Genomic DNA, 15,481 nt, shown 5'->3' with positions numbered 1-15,481 from the left:
ACAACAGTCCATCATTACTTTAAGTTTTAATTTGAAACTCACTGCATTATTGATCATACATGAGCTCTGCTACAAAATTTCCACCAAAATAGAGCCCTTGAAGGTGTAATACTTTTTGATTGGTTTTACCAAATCCTAGCCATATTGAAAGGGTCTTTAAAATAAATAAAAACAATACTTTTATCTTCAAGGATGCTTGGTACACCCAATGATGGCCCCACCATTCTTCTACTGGTTTCCTTGAGGAATGGCTAGACTCTACAGCTGCAGCCGCTGAAGGTGACAGACCAAGCAGGAGTCCTGTCTTGCCTGGTAAATGTTTCAGTATATGGAGTGTGTATACACACACACACACACACAACCTTCTGAGGGGCAGATATTAATAGACAGACCAGATAATCTGTATTAATTCTGTTATTTGTTGTTAGAGCTTTAATTGATTCAAATAGACGTAAAATGATATTAGGCCAAATTTTCGTTTGATGGTTTTCTAGATGGTCTACAGTTTTTCACACATCAGCTGCAACTTTGTTGATATACACAACTCACTATATTTAGGGAAAGAGGTATGTCCCAAGTGAAATGTTACTTGACATTAAATACTTTTCCCCCGTAACAGAGTCAGATGTGTCCCCTAAAGGAGACAGACATCAAGAGGGCAAAGTGGATACGTGAAAACGGGTCCAAGACCATGGAGGAAATCTCTTATCACAGTTAATGGATACTCCAGGCATGGCGGGTCATAGTAAGCACCCCAGCAAAAGAGTTAAAGTCAAATCTGTTTCCATACATGATTTAAAAGTGTACTCATCATGGTTTGGGTCAATTCCATTTAGATTCCAGTCAGTTCAGAAAGTAAACCCAATTCCAAATTGTCCTCAATGAAAAGCATTGAAGAGAATTGGAATTTTAGTGTGCTTCCTGAAATGTCTGGAATTGAAATTGACAACCTGCTCACAGCAATAGATTTATATGAGTATAACATGTTATGAGCAATAGGAAAGGTCCCATTTTGTGTGTGTGCGCACATGGGTGAGCTTGCCATTTGTCTTATGATTATTGGTTCAGCATTTGTTAAGTATATTCTCTAATAGACAGGTTTTATGTTAGGTCACCACCAAACCACAATAAGCACAGCCATTTTTCCAGCGAAAGATAGCAGTCAGAAAAAGCAGAAATAGAGATAAAATTAATCACTAACCTTTGATTATCTTCATCAGATGACACTCATAGGACTTCATGTTACACAATACATGCATGTTTTGTTTGATAAAGTTCATATTTATAACAAAAAATCTGAGTTTACATTGGCGCGTTACATTCACTAGTTCCAAAAACATCAAGGGATTTTGCATAGCCACATCATTTAAACAGAAATACTCATCATAAATGTAGATGATAATACAAGTTATACACATGGAATTATAGATATACCTCTCCTTAATGCAACCGCTGTGTCAGATTTCAAAAAAACGTTAAAAAAAATCATGCAATAATCTGAGACGGAGCTCAGAACAATAGTCAAATTAGCTGCCATGTTGGGGTCAACAGAAACCAGAAAATACATGATAAATGTTTCCTTACCTTTGATGAACTTCATCAGAATGCAGTCCTAGGAATCCCAGGTCCACAATAAATGCTTGATTTGTTCGATAATGTCCATTATTTATTAACTACTTTGGTTAGAGCTTTTGGTAAACAATTCCAAAGTCACAAAGCGCGTCCACTATAACGTGACGAAATGTCCAAAAGTTCCGTAACAGTCAGTAGAAACATGTCAAACAATGTACTGAATCAATCTTTAGAATGTTGTTAACATACATCTTGAATAACGTTCCAACCGGAGAATTAGATTGACTTCAGAAGAGCGGTGGAACGGAGGTCCTCCTCATGTGAACGCGCATGTGAAAGCGCATGTGAAAGCATGGTCAGCTCGTGGTAGACCTGACTAATTCCTGTCTCCTTCGGCCCCCCTTCACATTAGAGTCATCAGACAAAGTTCTATTGACTGTTGACATCTAGTGGAAGCCGTAGGAAGTGAAAACTCATCAATATCTCGCTGTAATTTCAATGAGAGCTTGGTTGAAAATCTGCCACCTCAGAAAAAATGGTGGAACTTCTCAGGTTTTGCCTGCCATATGAGTTCTGTTATACTCACAGACATCATTCAAACAGTTTTAGAAACTTCAGAGTGTTTTCTATCCAATACGAATAATAATATGCATATATTAGCAACTGGGACTGAGGAGCAGGCAGTTTACTATGGGCACCTCTGTGCACCTTTCATCCAAGCTACTCAATAAATCATAAATCATTCTCTCAATGTTATCCCTGTCCCAGGGCGGTGACTAAGGGAGACAGATACTGACCTGCTCTCAGCTACTCGGTGGAAAAGACCTGACAGTGACAACTAATCTACTACTAGCTAGCTTATATATTGATAGACACGGATACAGGCTAGTGACATGCCTTACAAACAATTATTAGCAGCCATAAGAAGTTAACCAACATTGCTGAATACTTCTGGCAGGCAGCAAAAAGACCCGACCTCTCTGGAGGTGCGTGGCGGAGGGACCTCAGACTGGTGCTAAAGTATGCACCGGACAAACGCGGGGGAGTGGAGGACGGCAACAAAAATAAGTTGTTTGGTTGTGTTCCTTTTCTAATTACATAATCTCCTCCCCCTGTGGTAGCATTTTGATTCTCAGTAACTATACTGTTCTCCTTGAAGGAGAAAGAATAATCAATATAAGTTTAAATATTAGACATGTGTAAGCAGAATGAAGGCTGAAGCCCATGTGAGTGTACAAAGCTGGATCAACATCAAATTGACCATTGGACATGTAAAACACAGAATGTAAGCAGAATCTGTGTAGATGAGGCAAGGTAAAGTAATAAGATGTGACTGGTCTGGGCCATGTCTGATCTTGTGAAAGCTACTGGACACGCACATAAGTTAAGCATACATAGACAATGTAGGTCTGAACTTGTAAAGACCTTTGGACAGGAACATTAGCTAAGGGGTATGCATGTCACGGCCACCAATAGAATCTATGCCCCAATATCTGAGCCAATAAGAGAATGGAAACTAAGTAAGACAACATGATTCGTAAAGTGGGGTGATGACTTTATGTAAGGGTAAGACTGTATAAAAACCAAGCACTGGGAATGAAGATTCAGTTCTTCCATGGAGGTGCTTGGCTTTGTTGCTCTCTGTAATAAAGGCTCATTGAATTCACAAGCTCCGGTATCTGAGAAGTATTTGATTTAAATAAAAATATATTACAAAACACACATCACGACAAGAGAGACAACACTACATAAAGAGAGACATAAGACAACATGACAACAAATATGGTGTCACGCCCTGACCTTAGAGATCCTTTTTTGGGGGGGGGGTTTGGGGGGGGAACACGGGGAGTGTGGCAGAGTCAGGTTGGAGACCTGAGCCAACTCCCCGTGCTTACCGTGGCGAGCATGTGACTGGTCAGGCCCCGTGCTATGGGGTGATGCGCACGGTGTCCCCAGTGCACACTCATAGCCCGGTGCGCTATATTCCAGCTCCTCGCATCTGCCGGGCTAGGGTGAGCATCCAGCCAGGAAGGATTGTGCCGGCCCTGCTCTCCAGACCTCCGGTACGTCTCTACGGCCCAGGATATCCTGCGCCGGCTCTGCGCACTGTGTCTCCAGTGCGTCTGCACAGCCCAGTGCGTCCTGTGTCTGCGCCCCGCACGTGCAGGGCCAAAGTCACCATCCAGCCAGGATGGGTTGTGCAGGCTCTTAGCTCAAGACCTCCAGTGCGCCTACACGGCCCAGTGTATCCGGTGCCTCGGCCAAGGACAAGGCCTCCTGCATGTCTCCCCAGCCTGGTGAGTCCTGTGCCTGCTCCCAGAGCCAGGCCTCCTGTGTGTCTCTCTACTCCAGTGATGATCCATGGCAAGAAGCCTCCAGTGATGATCCATGGCAAGAAGCCTCCAGTGATGATCCATGGCAAGAAGCCTCCAGTGATGATCCATGGCACGAAGCCTCCAGTGATGATCCATGGCACGAAGCCTCCAGTGATGATCCATGGCAAGAAGCCTCCAGTGGTGATCCATGGCACGAAGCCTCCAGTGATGATCCATGGCACGAAGCCTCCAGTGATGATCCATGGCAAGAAGCCTCCAGTGGTGATCCATGGCAAGAAGCCTCCAGTGATGATCCATGGCACGAAGCCTCCAGTGATGATCCATGGCACGAAGCCTCCTGTGATGATCCATGGCACAAAGCCTCCAGTGATGATCCATGGCACGAAGCCTCCAGTGATGATCCATGGCACGAAGCCTCCAGTGTTAATCCATGGCACGAAGCCTCTAGTGAGGAGTCATGGCACGAGGCCTTCCAGAGGCGCCCTTCAGTCCGGAGCCTCCAGCGTCGCCCTCCAGTCCGGAGCCGCCAGAGTCTCCCTCCTGTCCGGAGCCGCCAGAGTCTCCCTCCTGTCCGGAGCCACCAGAGTCTCCCTCCTGTCCGGAGCCGCCAGAGTCTCCCTCCTGTCCGGAGCCGCCAGAGTTGCCCTCCTGTCCGGGGCCCGCTGCGAGGGTCCCCAGTCCGGGGTCGGCGGCGAGGGTCCCCGCTCCAGAGGCGCCACCTAAGTGGGCCAAGCTTAAGGTGGAGCGGGGTCCACGTCCCGCACCAGAGCCGCCACCGCGGATAGATGCCCACCCAGACCCTCCACTATAGGTTTAGGTTTTGCGGCCGGAGTCTTAGAGATCCTTTTTATGTCTCTATTTTGGGTTTGGTCAGGGCGTGAGTTGGGGTGGGCATTCTATGTTTTGTGTTCTATTTTTTCTATTTCTGTGTTTGGCCGGGTGTGGTTCTCAATCAGAGGCAGCTGTCTATCGTTGTCTCTGATTGAGAACCATACTTAGGTTGCCTTTTCCCACCTGTCTCTGTGGGTAGTTGTCCATGTGTAGTTGCCTGTGAGCACTACGTTGGCGTCACGTGTCGTTTGATTGTTTATTGTTTTGTTGGCGAATTCTTATATTAAATAAGCATGTACGCTCACAATGCTGCGTTTTTGTCCACTTCTTCCCAAGACGACCGTGACACATGGCAGCAACACATGAAAACACAACACGGTAGCAACACAATATGGCAGCAAAACAACATGCTAGCAGGCCAAAGCATGGTCCAAACATTATTGGGCACAGACAAAAAAGGGCAAGAAGGTAGAGACAACAATACAAAACGCAAAGCAGCCACAACTGTCAGTAAGAGTGTCCATGATTGAGCATTTGAATGAAGAAATGGAGATAAAACTGTCCAGTTTTAGTGGTTTTGCAGCTCGTTCAAGTTGGTAGCTGCAGCAAACTGAAAAGACGAGCGACCCAGAGATGTGTATGCTTTGGGGACCTTTAACAGAATGTGACTGGCAGAACGGGTGTTGTATGTGGAAGATGAGGGCTGCAGTACGTATCTCAGATAGGGGGAGTGAGGCTTAAGAGGGTTTTATAAATAAGCATCAACCGGGGGTATACAGAGATGACCAGTTTACAGAGTAGTATAGAGTGCAGTGATGTGTCCTATAAGGAGCATTGGTGGCATATCTGATGGCCGAATGGTAAAGAACATCTAGCCCCCCGAGAGCACCCTTACCTGCCGATCTATAAATTATGTCTCCATAGTCTAGCATGGGTAGGAAGGTCATCTGAATCAGGATTAGTTTGGCAGCTGGGGTGAAAGAGGAGCAATTACGATAGAGGAAACCAAGTCTAGATGTAACCTTAGCCTGCAGCTTTATATGTGCTGAGAGAAGGAAAATATACCATCTAGCCATACTCCTGAGGAATTGAATGAGGTCTTGAAATCTTTAAAATGTTCATCCTATTTGTAACAACAACAAAAAATATTGGCTACGGTTGTTTTACTCCACTTCATGCTTTGGTTGTCACTTTAATCTTTCAACTGTCGGTCTGGGTCCTTGCATCCATAGGCATATAGCTCGGTCAATGAGTGCATATAAGAGAATCCGTTTGTAGATCAGTAATTCTGTAGTCAGACTGAAATGGAGTTGATCTCAAAAAATGCAATATATGAATTTGAGTGGTAATTTATGCTACATTTTCCCAACAGCCCCATTACTCAACTTCACAGCCAACCAGAGGAAAAGCATCAATTGAACTAGGGAGGAATAGCGAAGGCCTACAGACAAACACAAAATCAGGGGTGTGTTCAGTTCAACGTTTGCTACGTTGCGTGACAGTTTGAACTGAATTACGTGTTTCCCCAAAACGTTGTGCATCGTTCAACAACACCTTTTGGGGTACATTTGCTCCCATTTGGTGGGTGTGGTGAGGTGTGACCTGATCAATTTGGATGTGACGATTTGAAATCGCAAAATTCATGCAGTACCCCAAACACTTTCTCCCTCTGGGCCACCACTGTTTCTGTTAAATTCAACTTTGCACACCGTTCTGTCGTACTGAACACGCCCCAGGGTTGTGCCTTTCATTCCATTAGTTGGCCACAAAAACCTAAATGTATTAAGTTTGATAACTAGAATAATTTATAATGACAATGGTGTACTACTGTACACTGCACTATCCAGGGTTGGGTAGATTACTTTCTAAATGTAATCTGCTAAAGTTACTAGTTACCTGTCCAAAATTGTAATCAGTAACATAACTTTGGGATTACAACCTCAGTGACGTTATCTGATTACTTTCCATTACTTTTGGATTACTTTCCCCTTGAGGCATTAGAAGAATACAAAAAGGATCCATCAAACGCTTGTATCATCATAGTGGTCTTTGACTTGTAGTCAGACTTGCTCAGGTGCAACGAACTTAAACTTGTACCTTTTTTCAATGCTGAATTGAATGTAGTTGAGAAAACAGAGTGGTGTCAATTATTTTCTTCTCGCAAACATCCTTTCTGAATTTAAAAGTAATCCAATAAGTAATCTAGTTTTTAAAAAGTATCTAATCTGATTACAAAATGTGTTTTTTTGTAATCCGTTTGCATGTAACTGATTAAATGTAATCGGTTATTGTTACGTCCCAATCATGGCAGCAGTACTCTTATTGTGAAGGATTAAAAATATATATTTGACTCGGAAGTGACGATTAGTGCCGCTGGCTTCACGTGAGTGAAGATAATTCAGGCAACACTATTGAGTGTCAAACGAGTTAGCTAGGTACATGGTGGTAAAATAATGTGTGTAACACTGGCAGATAATATTATCTAGACAAATTACAATCAAAACACCGTTAGCGAAGACGGTGGTTGCTAGAATAGCAGGAGAGCCGATACAGAGCAAGTACCCTGTACTTGGCTCGCATTAACGCAACAGCGCTGTGTGTAGGACTAGCTTTAGCTTGCTAGCTACTATTTCTTCCAGCGAAGTTGCTCTGATGGCGAAAAACACTCTTTCGTCTCGATTCAGGAAACTCGACATAGATGAATTTGATGAGAACAAATTCGTTGATGATCACGATGAGGCTGTCGATAATCAGGGACCGGACGGCACGGAGATAGACAACCTCATCAGGATATATCCTTTACGTTCATGCCACCATGTTCGTTAGCTAAATGTGCTAGCTAGCTTGCTAACTATGTGATTTGTGATTTGATAATGGATTTTGTTTAACTCAAATCAAAATGCTCTTTTAATTTCTGCTCATGCTGACATGTATCTTGCTAGGTAGGTAGCTGATGTTGTGCAAATATTATTATTGGCTAGTTAGCCAATGCCTGGAGGATATCCCTGGCTGAACTATCCTAGCGCTGGTCCAGACCAGGGCGCCGTCCAGAGCTATCGGAACCCGAGACTCTAGCTACTTGTTAGCTAGGTAACTTAGTTATGTCTTAACATAGCTGTCTATAGCTAGCATGCAACGCACCAGCAGTTGCTACACTGTTAATGAGGGAATCCCTATGCCGTTTGATTTGGGTGAGACAGGAGTTGCAGGGTCTTCATGGCCCTCTTATGTTTATTTCGAGTGAGCCACATTCAGGGCAATGACACCAGTAGAGGATTTGCATGAGGCAGGAAAATAAAACATGTTTACTCCACATTGTGAGGAACTATAGCTATCTCTCTGCGTTTCATCCTCTGTGTGTCATCTTTCTCCATTTGAGAGGTAGCACTCTGGTCAGGTGAGCTGGAACCGGCTGTGTATGATCAGACACCTCTGTGAGCTCTTGAAATGGATCTCACATACTGGCAATGGCATCAACACCCTCTGTGATAGTCTTTCTCACTAGCCGGCTACCACCCGGCTACTCAACCCTGTACCGTTAGTGGCTGCTGCCCTATGTACGTAGACATGGAATCACTGGCCACTGTTTACATACTGCTTTACTCATCTCATATGTATATACTGTACTCTATTCTACTGTATTTTAGTCAATGCCATTGACATTACTCATCCCAGTATTTATTTATTTATTCCCTTTTACTTTTAGATTTGTGAATTGTTAGATACTACTGCACTGTTGGAGCTAGGAACACAACCATTTCGCTACTGCTAAATCTACTAAATATGTGTTTAACTAATACAATTTGATTTGGTGGAAAGAATCTCATCGGTGCACCATTAGCTGCAAAAACTTGACGTACCCAGTTGCAGCCCACTTTTTGGAAGTAAACCACTCCATTTCGTCCCCTCGGTATATCGGCATCGAACACATATCCGTCCTTAGGAGAGGGGGTGACCTTGACAATTTATTAAAATGAGATGCCACCTGGATCTTTCATTTAAAGACCCTTGCTCCCTTTCGTCTCAATGTAGACTTTGATCTGAAGCCATTCTTCTGATTATTGTATTTTTTCTATCCATTGTAAATGTTTGCTTCTATGATTATATGGCTGGATGTTTGCTTTTTTTCTCTTCCATTTCTGTAAATCAACCAATGAAATCAAGCCACACCCGGCTATGATTGCAGGCACCTGTGTGTCTTTTAAAAGTATATAAATTAGTGACCCGCAGAGGTTGTCATTATACCCTGATGAAGACCGCTTGTCCGTCAAAACATTGGTTCTAAAATGATTGCATCTGAGCGCCTCGTGAGGCTCTCCTTTTCTTACTCCGTTAGCCAGCACCTCGCCTAAACAGGTGTGTGTTTCTTTTGCCTCTGTTGGTGGGAATAAAATGTGGAGAAGTACAATGTTCCTGCCCTTCAAACCTATTTAGGATATGGCAATAGACGGTGTTAAATTCCTTAACCGACTAATGCACAGGAGACACGATGACAGCTTTTCACCTTGCTCTGCGGAACCCTCCTCTCAACACTAAGAATCCAGCAATAAAGGTAAGGGGCCAAGACTTTCATTTGAAATTCTTGCATCATGTAACTTTGTGGGAAGGTACATGATATATACAAAAGTATGTGGACATCCCTTCAAATTAGTTTATTCGGCTATTTCAGCCACACCCGTTGCTGACAGGTGTATGAAATTAAGCACACAGCCATGCAATCGCCATTGAAAACATTGGCAGTGGAAAAGCCTTACTGAAGAGCTCAACTTTCAATGTGGCACTGTCATAGGATGCCCCTATTCCAACAAGTCAGTTCGTCAAACTTCTGCCCTGCTATAGAGCTGCCCCGGTCAACTGTAAGTGCTGTTATTGTGAAGTGGAAACGTCTAGGAGCAACAACGGCTCAGCCGCGAAGTGGTAGGCCACACAAGCTCACAGAACGGAACCGCCGAGTGCTGTAGTGCGTAAAAATCAACTGAACTCAGTTGCAACACTCACTACAGAGTTCCAAACTCAAATAAAATGTTATTAGTCACATGCGCCGAATACAGTGAAATGCTTACTTACGAGCCTCCAACCAACAATGCAGTTTCAATAAATACGGACAAGAGTAAGAGAAAAGTAACAAGTAATTAAAGAGCAGCAGTAAAACAACAATAGCGAGACTATATACAGGTGGGTACCTATATACAGGCGGGTACTGGGTACCAGAGTCAATGTGTGGGGGTAGAATGTACATGTAGAGTTATTGAAGTGACTACGCATAGATGACAACAGAGTAGCAGTGGCTGTATCGGCTCTCCTGCTATCTAGCAACCACCGTCTTCGCTAACGGTGTTTTGATTGTAATTTGTCTAGATATTATCTGCCAGTGTTACACACATTATTTTACCACCATGTACCTAGAGGGGTGGTGGTGGGGCACATAGTCTGTGTAGCCATTTGATTAGATGTTCAGGAGTCTTATGGCTTGGGGATAGAAGCTGTTTAGAAGCCTCTTGGACCTAGACTTGGCGCTCCGGTAGCAGAGAGAACAGTCTATGACTAGGGTGGCTGGTGTCTTTGACAATTTTTAGGGCCTTCCTCTGACACCGCCTGGTATAGAGGTCCTGGATGGTAGGAAGCTTGGCCCCAGTGATGTACTGGGCCATTCTCACAACCCTCTGTAGTGCCTTGCGGTCGGAGGCCGCGCAGTTGCCATACCAGGCAGTGATGCAACCAGTCAGGATGCTCTCGATTGTGCCTCTGGAAGCAACGTCAGCACAATAATTGTTTGTCTGGAGCTTCTTGAAATGGGTTTCCATGGCCGAGCAGCTAAGATCGCCAAGCGTCAGCTGGAGTGGTGTAAAGCTCGTTGCCATTGGACTCTGGAGCAGGGGAAACTTTTTATTTGGAGTGATGAATCACGCTTCACCATCTGGCAGTCCGACGGACAAATCTGGGTTTGGTGGATGCCAGGAGAACTCTACTTGCCCAAATGCATAGTGCTAACTGTAAAGTTTGGTGGAGGAGGAATAATGGACTGTGGCTGTTTTTCATGGTTCGTGCCCCTTAGTTCCAGTGAAGGCTAATCTTAACGCTACAGCATACAATGGCATTCTAGACGATTCTGTGCTTCCAACTTTGTGGCAACAGTTTGGGTAAGGTCCTTTCCTGTTTCATCATAACAATGCCCCAGTGCACAAGCGTAGGTCCATACAGAAATGGTTTGTCGAGTTTGATGTGGAAGAACTTGACTGGCCTGCACAGAGCCCTGACCTCAACCCCATTGAACACCTTTGGGATGGTAACTGCGAGCTTAATCACATTAATGCTCGTGGCTGACTGGAAGCAAGTCCCTGCAGCAATGTTCCAACATCTAGTGGAGAGCCTTCCCAGAAGAGTGGAGGCTGTTACAGCAGCAAAAGGGGGGGCCAGCTCCATATTAATGCCCATGAGTTTGGAATGAGATGTTTGACGAGCAGGTGTCCACATACTTTTGGTCATGAAGTGTGCTTGGAGTCAATATTAACATTGGTTTAGAATGCTAGCTCATAGCAGGAGAGGCTTAGCAAGCATCCCAAACATGTTGCCTCTCTTGGGAATCTGCACTGGTGTAAATAACTTTTGTAAACACTCTCTCTCGCTGTCTTGTTCTGTCTTTCAGGAAAGGGCTCTGGCAATAGTGCTGAGAGTGTTGACATCATTTAAGTCAAGTGATATTGAGCCAGCCGTCAAGTCTCTTGACAGAAGCGGGGTGGACCTGCTTATGAAGTACATATATAGAGGCTTCGAGAAGCCCTCCGACAATAGCAGTGCCATTCTCCTACAGTGGCACGAAAAGGTGTGAAAGCTATATCTGAACTTGTGCAATCTTTAAACTCTCGTCCACCTAATGTTCATGGAAATATGATGCACAGGAGGCTACTGAGGGGAGTTTGGCTCATAATGCTATCAAACACAAAACCGTGTTCAACCATTATTATGAGCCCGTCCTCCCCAATTAAGGTGCCACCAGCCACCTGTGTTTGATCATTTGTCTCTTCCCCTCTTTCATCACTCAGGCTTTCGCAGTTGGGGGCTTAGGGTCAATCGTACGAGTTCTGACGGCCCGAAAGACCGTTTGAGGGGACGGGCTTAATCACGTGGAGCGTCTCGGCTGACCACTGGCAAGAGGAGTGACTGCCTTCTGTGGAAGGGAAAATTAGATTATCAGAATTTCTTACTGAAAAAACCCTTACACTACATAAGTTAAAGACAAAACACAAAGGGAACATTTATTTTTAGTTTCAAAATGTATGGGATAGCTGTAATTTAGGACAGGATGATACATGTTCATGTATAGGATGATCATTTTTACCCAATCACGAGTTATTTGCTCGTTCTTTATTGCATTTCTGTTCTAATACTATTGAGAAGCATCAGCATGTTTCTTTGAGGGTGGGGGAAGGAAAAGAGACATGGCAGGTCAAAGGAAGAGTGTGCATTAAGTGGTACTGTACCTTTATACCAGTGTGTGTGTGACAAATTCAGTGTGCTTGCGAGTGTATGTCTGTTATGTTAGTGAAATATTTCATTTTTTTCTCATTGTCATTTTTGTACAGACAGAAGTACATTTTAATATAAAGAGATTGAGATTCAATTAATTGGTATGCAGGGTGGGGTATATTGAACAATGGGGGATTTTGTTGTGAAGTGCCTGCTGCAATAAAACTGGAAACAAGTGTCCTTGTCATTTGCCCCTCTCTATGGGAGCCAAATTCTGTTATTTTGACCAATCACATCGGCTATTTTCAGAACTGATTAGCGGGGGGAAAATATCAGTTGGGCTGGCTGTAAACACCGCTTTGTATATTCAGGATTGTGGTAGTGAATTTGGCTGTGGAACCTGTATTCCTGCTCAGATTGAATACAACCACGGCATGTGTGACGAACTGCTCTTTCCACACTAGGGGCTAATATTCTTGTGAATCTACAAACTTTAGTTTCAGAGCAAAATCAGTCATCCAAATAGTATAAATTATTTTTAGTTTGCATATTCTACGAGCAAGCACGAAGCAGTGTTTTCAGTAACCCAGGCTGCCCTATGCACTTGTGGAGAGCTGTGAGGATTACAATATGGTGACAATTCCATTTAGTCTACCGGAGGGTGAAGTGGAGCTAGATGGTAACAAGTGCATAGGGGTCAATTTGGTATTGGATGTTTGCGTGACAATAGCCCTTAAGTGCAAAATCATGTATATTTGTGAATGGTCAATTTCAGGGCAGGACATTAGGAGGCACATTTGGTGTAAAAGGTTACATTTATTAAATGTGTGAAGTTGTGTTGGCGGCAGTAAACAAATCAAATGAATGAAACCTGCCTCCTATGCATAACCAGAAACGTCAAGCTCCAAATTACCTCTTCACACAGGATTTTAAACAGCTACACCTTACAGCCACCCAGGGGTGTGTAATTCTAACAGACATAATCACCATTGACACATCAACAACATGTCTGCATAAACCCCTTTGAGAAATATCAGCTAAACTGAATTATGCTGTCAGCATCAACCGAGGACTTTTATATTTAGTTTTTCTTTCGAGAGCAAGAAGAAACCGGTACAAATCATCGCTGTGCCCATCGTTGACTGGTGGCATATAATAATAAATGCTATGGAACAAGACATGGTTTACCATGTAGCAGTTTAGCACGAAATAGCATGCTAAGTGGGGGACATTGACTTGGGGCTCCATTCAAGCCGTATCGCGGAAGTTCAGCGCTACAGCCTGATTTAAAGGCAACCTTTCTACGTTAGCGGAGAGCACATTCACGGTAAACACTGCGTACAGTATGTCGGCTCAATCAAAAATGACCTGTACATTGCTATTGTGCAATCTCTAACGCTTCAGTGATACAAATCAAATAGAGTTCTTACATTGGTTTTGGTTAGAAAACTATCCCTTTAACTTTTACACTCCCGGGTCCTGGAACACATTGCAAATTAAAATTGGCATGGTGTTTATAAATTAATTCATTATCTGAAACATTGTTAATATTTCAGTCCAAAAGAATCTCTTGATATCTTGCATATGCCTACTGTATTGTTGATTTTATGTATTAAATAAATTGTTTCATTGCTGCTTTGGGACATGTCTCATTTTTAGAAGAGAGGAGTCAAAGCAATAACATTTATTTAATAATCTGTCGGAAGATTATTAAATAAAGACAATACATTTCACACAAACTGAACAATAGTCAAACTTGACATTTTCTTAAGGATTGGCCCCTTTTTTTCAATTTTCGCCTGAAATGACATACCCAAATCTAACTGCCTGTAGCAAGGATATGCATATTCTTGGTACCATTTGAAAGGAAACACTTGGAAGTTTGTGGAAATTTGAAAGGAATGTAGGAGAATATAACACAATAGATCTGGTGAAAGATAATACAAGAAAATAAAAAAACTGTTCTTTTGTATTTTTTTTGGTACAATCATCTTTGAAATGCAAGAGAAAGGCCATCATGTATTATTCCAGCCCAGGTGCAATTTAGATTTTGGCCGCAGTGTATGTGCAACGTTTTAGACTGATCCAATGAACCATTTTATTTCTGTTCAAAATGTATCAAGACTGCCCAAATGTGCCTAATTTGTTTATTAATAACTTTGTTCAGAACTGTGCACTCTCCTCAAACAATAGTATTATTTCACTGTAATAGCTACTGTAAATTGGACAGTGCAGTTAGATCAACAAGAATTTAAGCTTTCTGCCAATATCAGATATGTCTATGTCCTGGGAAATTTTGTTGTTACTTACAACCTCATGCTAATTGCATTAGACTACGTTAGCTCAACTGTCCTGCAGGGGACCCACCAATCCTGAAGAAGTTTTAAAGAGCATTCAAAAAAGCTTGCATGTTTTGGTATTTTAGTCACATAACTAATTTTTCCTTCATACTTAGTGACATCAAATATAATTGGCAACAAATGGGACAGAACCATTTAAAAGGATAAATACAGACTGTCAAACAATGTTTTAACAAGCATCCCTTGGATTTTTTCACATTTTGTTATGTTACAGCCTTATTCTAAAATGTATTACATCTTTTTTTCTTCCTCAATCTACACACAATACCCTTTAATGACAAAGCAAAAACAGGTTTATAGATATTTTTGCAAATATTAAAAAAAACAGAAATATCACATTTCCATAAGTATTTAGACCCTTTGCTCAGTCCTTTGTTGAAGCACCTTTGGCTGAGACTCAGCTTCGAGTCTTCTTCGGTATAACGCTACAAACTTGGCACACCTGTATTTGGGGAGTTTCTCGCATTCTTCTCTGAAAATCCTCTCAAGCTCTGTCAGGTTGGATTGGGAGTGTCGCTGCACAGCTATTCTCAGGTCTCTCCAGAGATGTTCGATCGGGCTCAAGTCCGGGCTCTGGCTGGGCCACTCAAGGACATTCAGAGACTTGTCCCAAAGCCACTCCTTCATTGTCTTGGCTTTGTGCTTTGGGTCGTTGTCCTGTTGGAAGGTGAACCTTCACCCCAGTCTGAGGTCCTGAGCGCTCTGGAGCAGGTTTTCATCAAGGATATCTCTGTACTTTGCTCTGTTCATCTTTGCCTCGATCCTGACTAGTCTCCCAATCCCTGCCGCTGAAAAACATCCCCACAGCATGATACTGCCACCACCATGCTTCACCGTAGGGATAGTACCAGGTTTCCTCCAGACGTGAAGCTTGGCATTCATGCAAAAGAGTTCAATCTTGGTTTCCTCAGACCA

General features: G+C 43.1%; 1 protein-coding gene across 1 annotated transcript; it reads left to right on the top strand.

The window, feature by feature from the left end:
* The first annotated feature begins 7,107 nt into the window (after positions 1-7,107).
* LOC120021569 (actin-related protein 2/3 complex subunit 5-like protein) lies at positions 7,108-13,847 on the top strand. Its single transcript, XM_038965365.1, has 4 exons — positions 7,108-7,531; positions 9,219-9,291; positions 11,386-11,562; positions 11,783-13,847. The coding sequence occupies exons 1-4, from the start codon at positions 7,392-7,394 to the stop codon at positions 11,843-11,845; spliced, it is 453 nt and encodes a 150-aa protein (XP_038821293.1). The 5' UTR covers positions 7,108-7,391; the 3' UTR covers positions 11,846-13,847.
* The last annotated feature ends 1,634 nt before the right edge of the window (positions 13,848-15,481 follow it).

This window comes from Salvelinus namaycush, chromosome 26, assembly GCF_016432855.1.
Source record: "Salvelinus namaycush isolate Seneca chromosome 26, SaNama_1.0, whole genome shotgun sequence".
Taxonomy (NCBI): Eukaryota; Metazoa; Chordata; class Actinopteri; order Salmoniformes; family Salmonidae; genus Salvelinus; species Salvelinus namaycush.
This window is presented reverse-complemented; position numbering and strand designations above follow the sequence as displayed.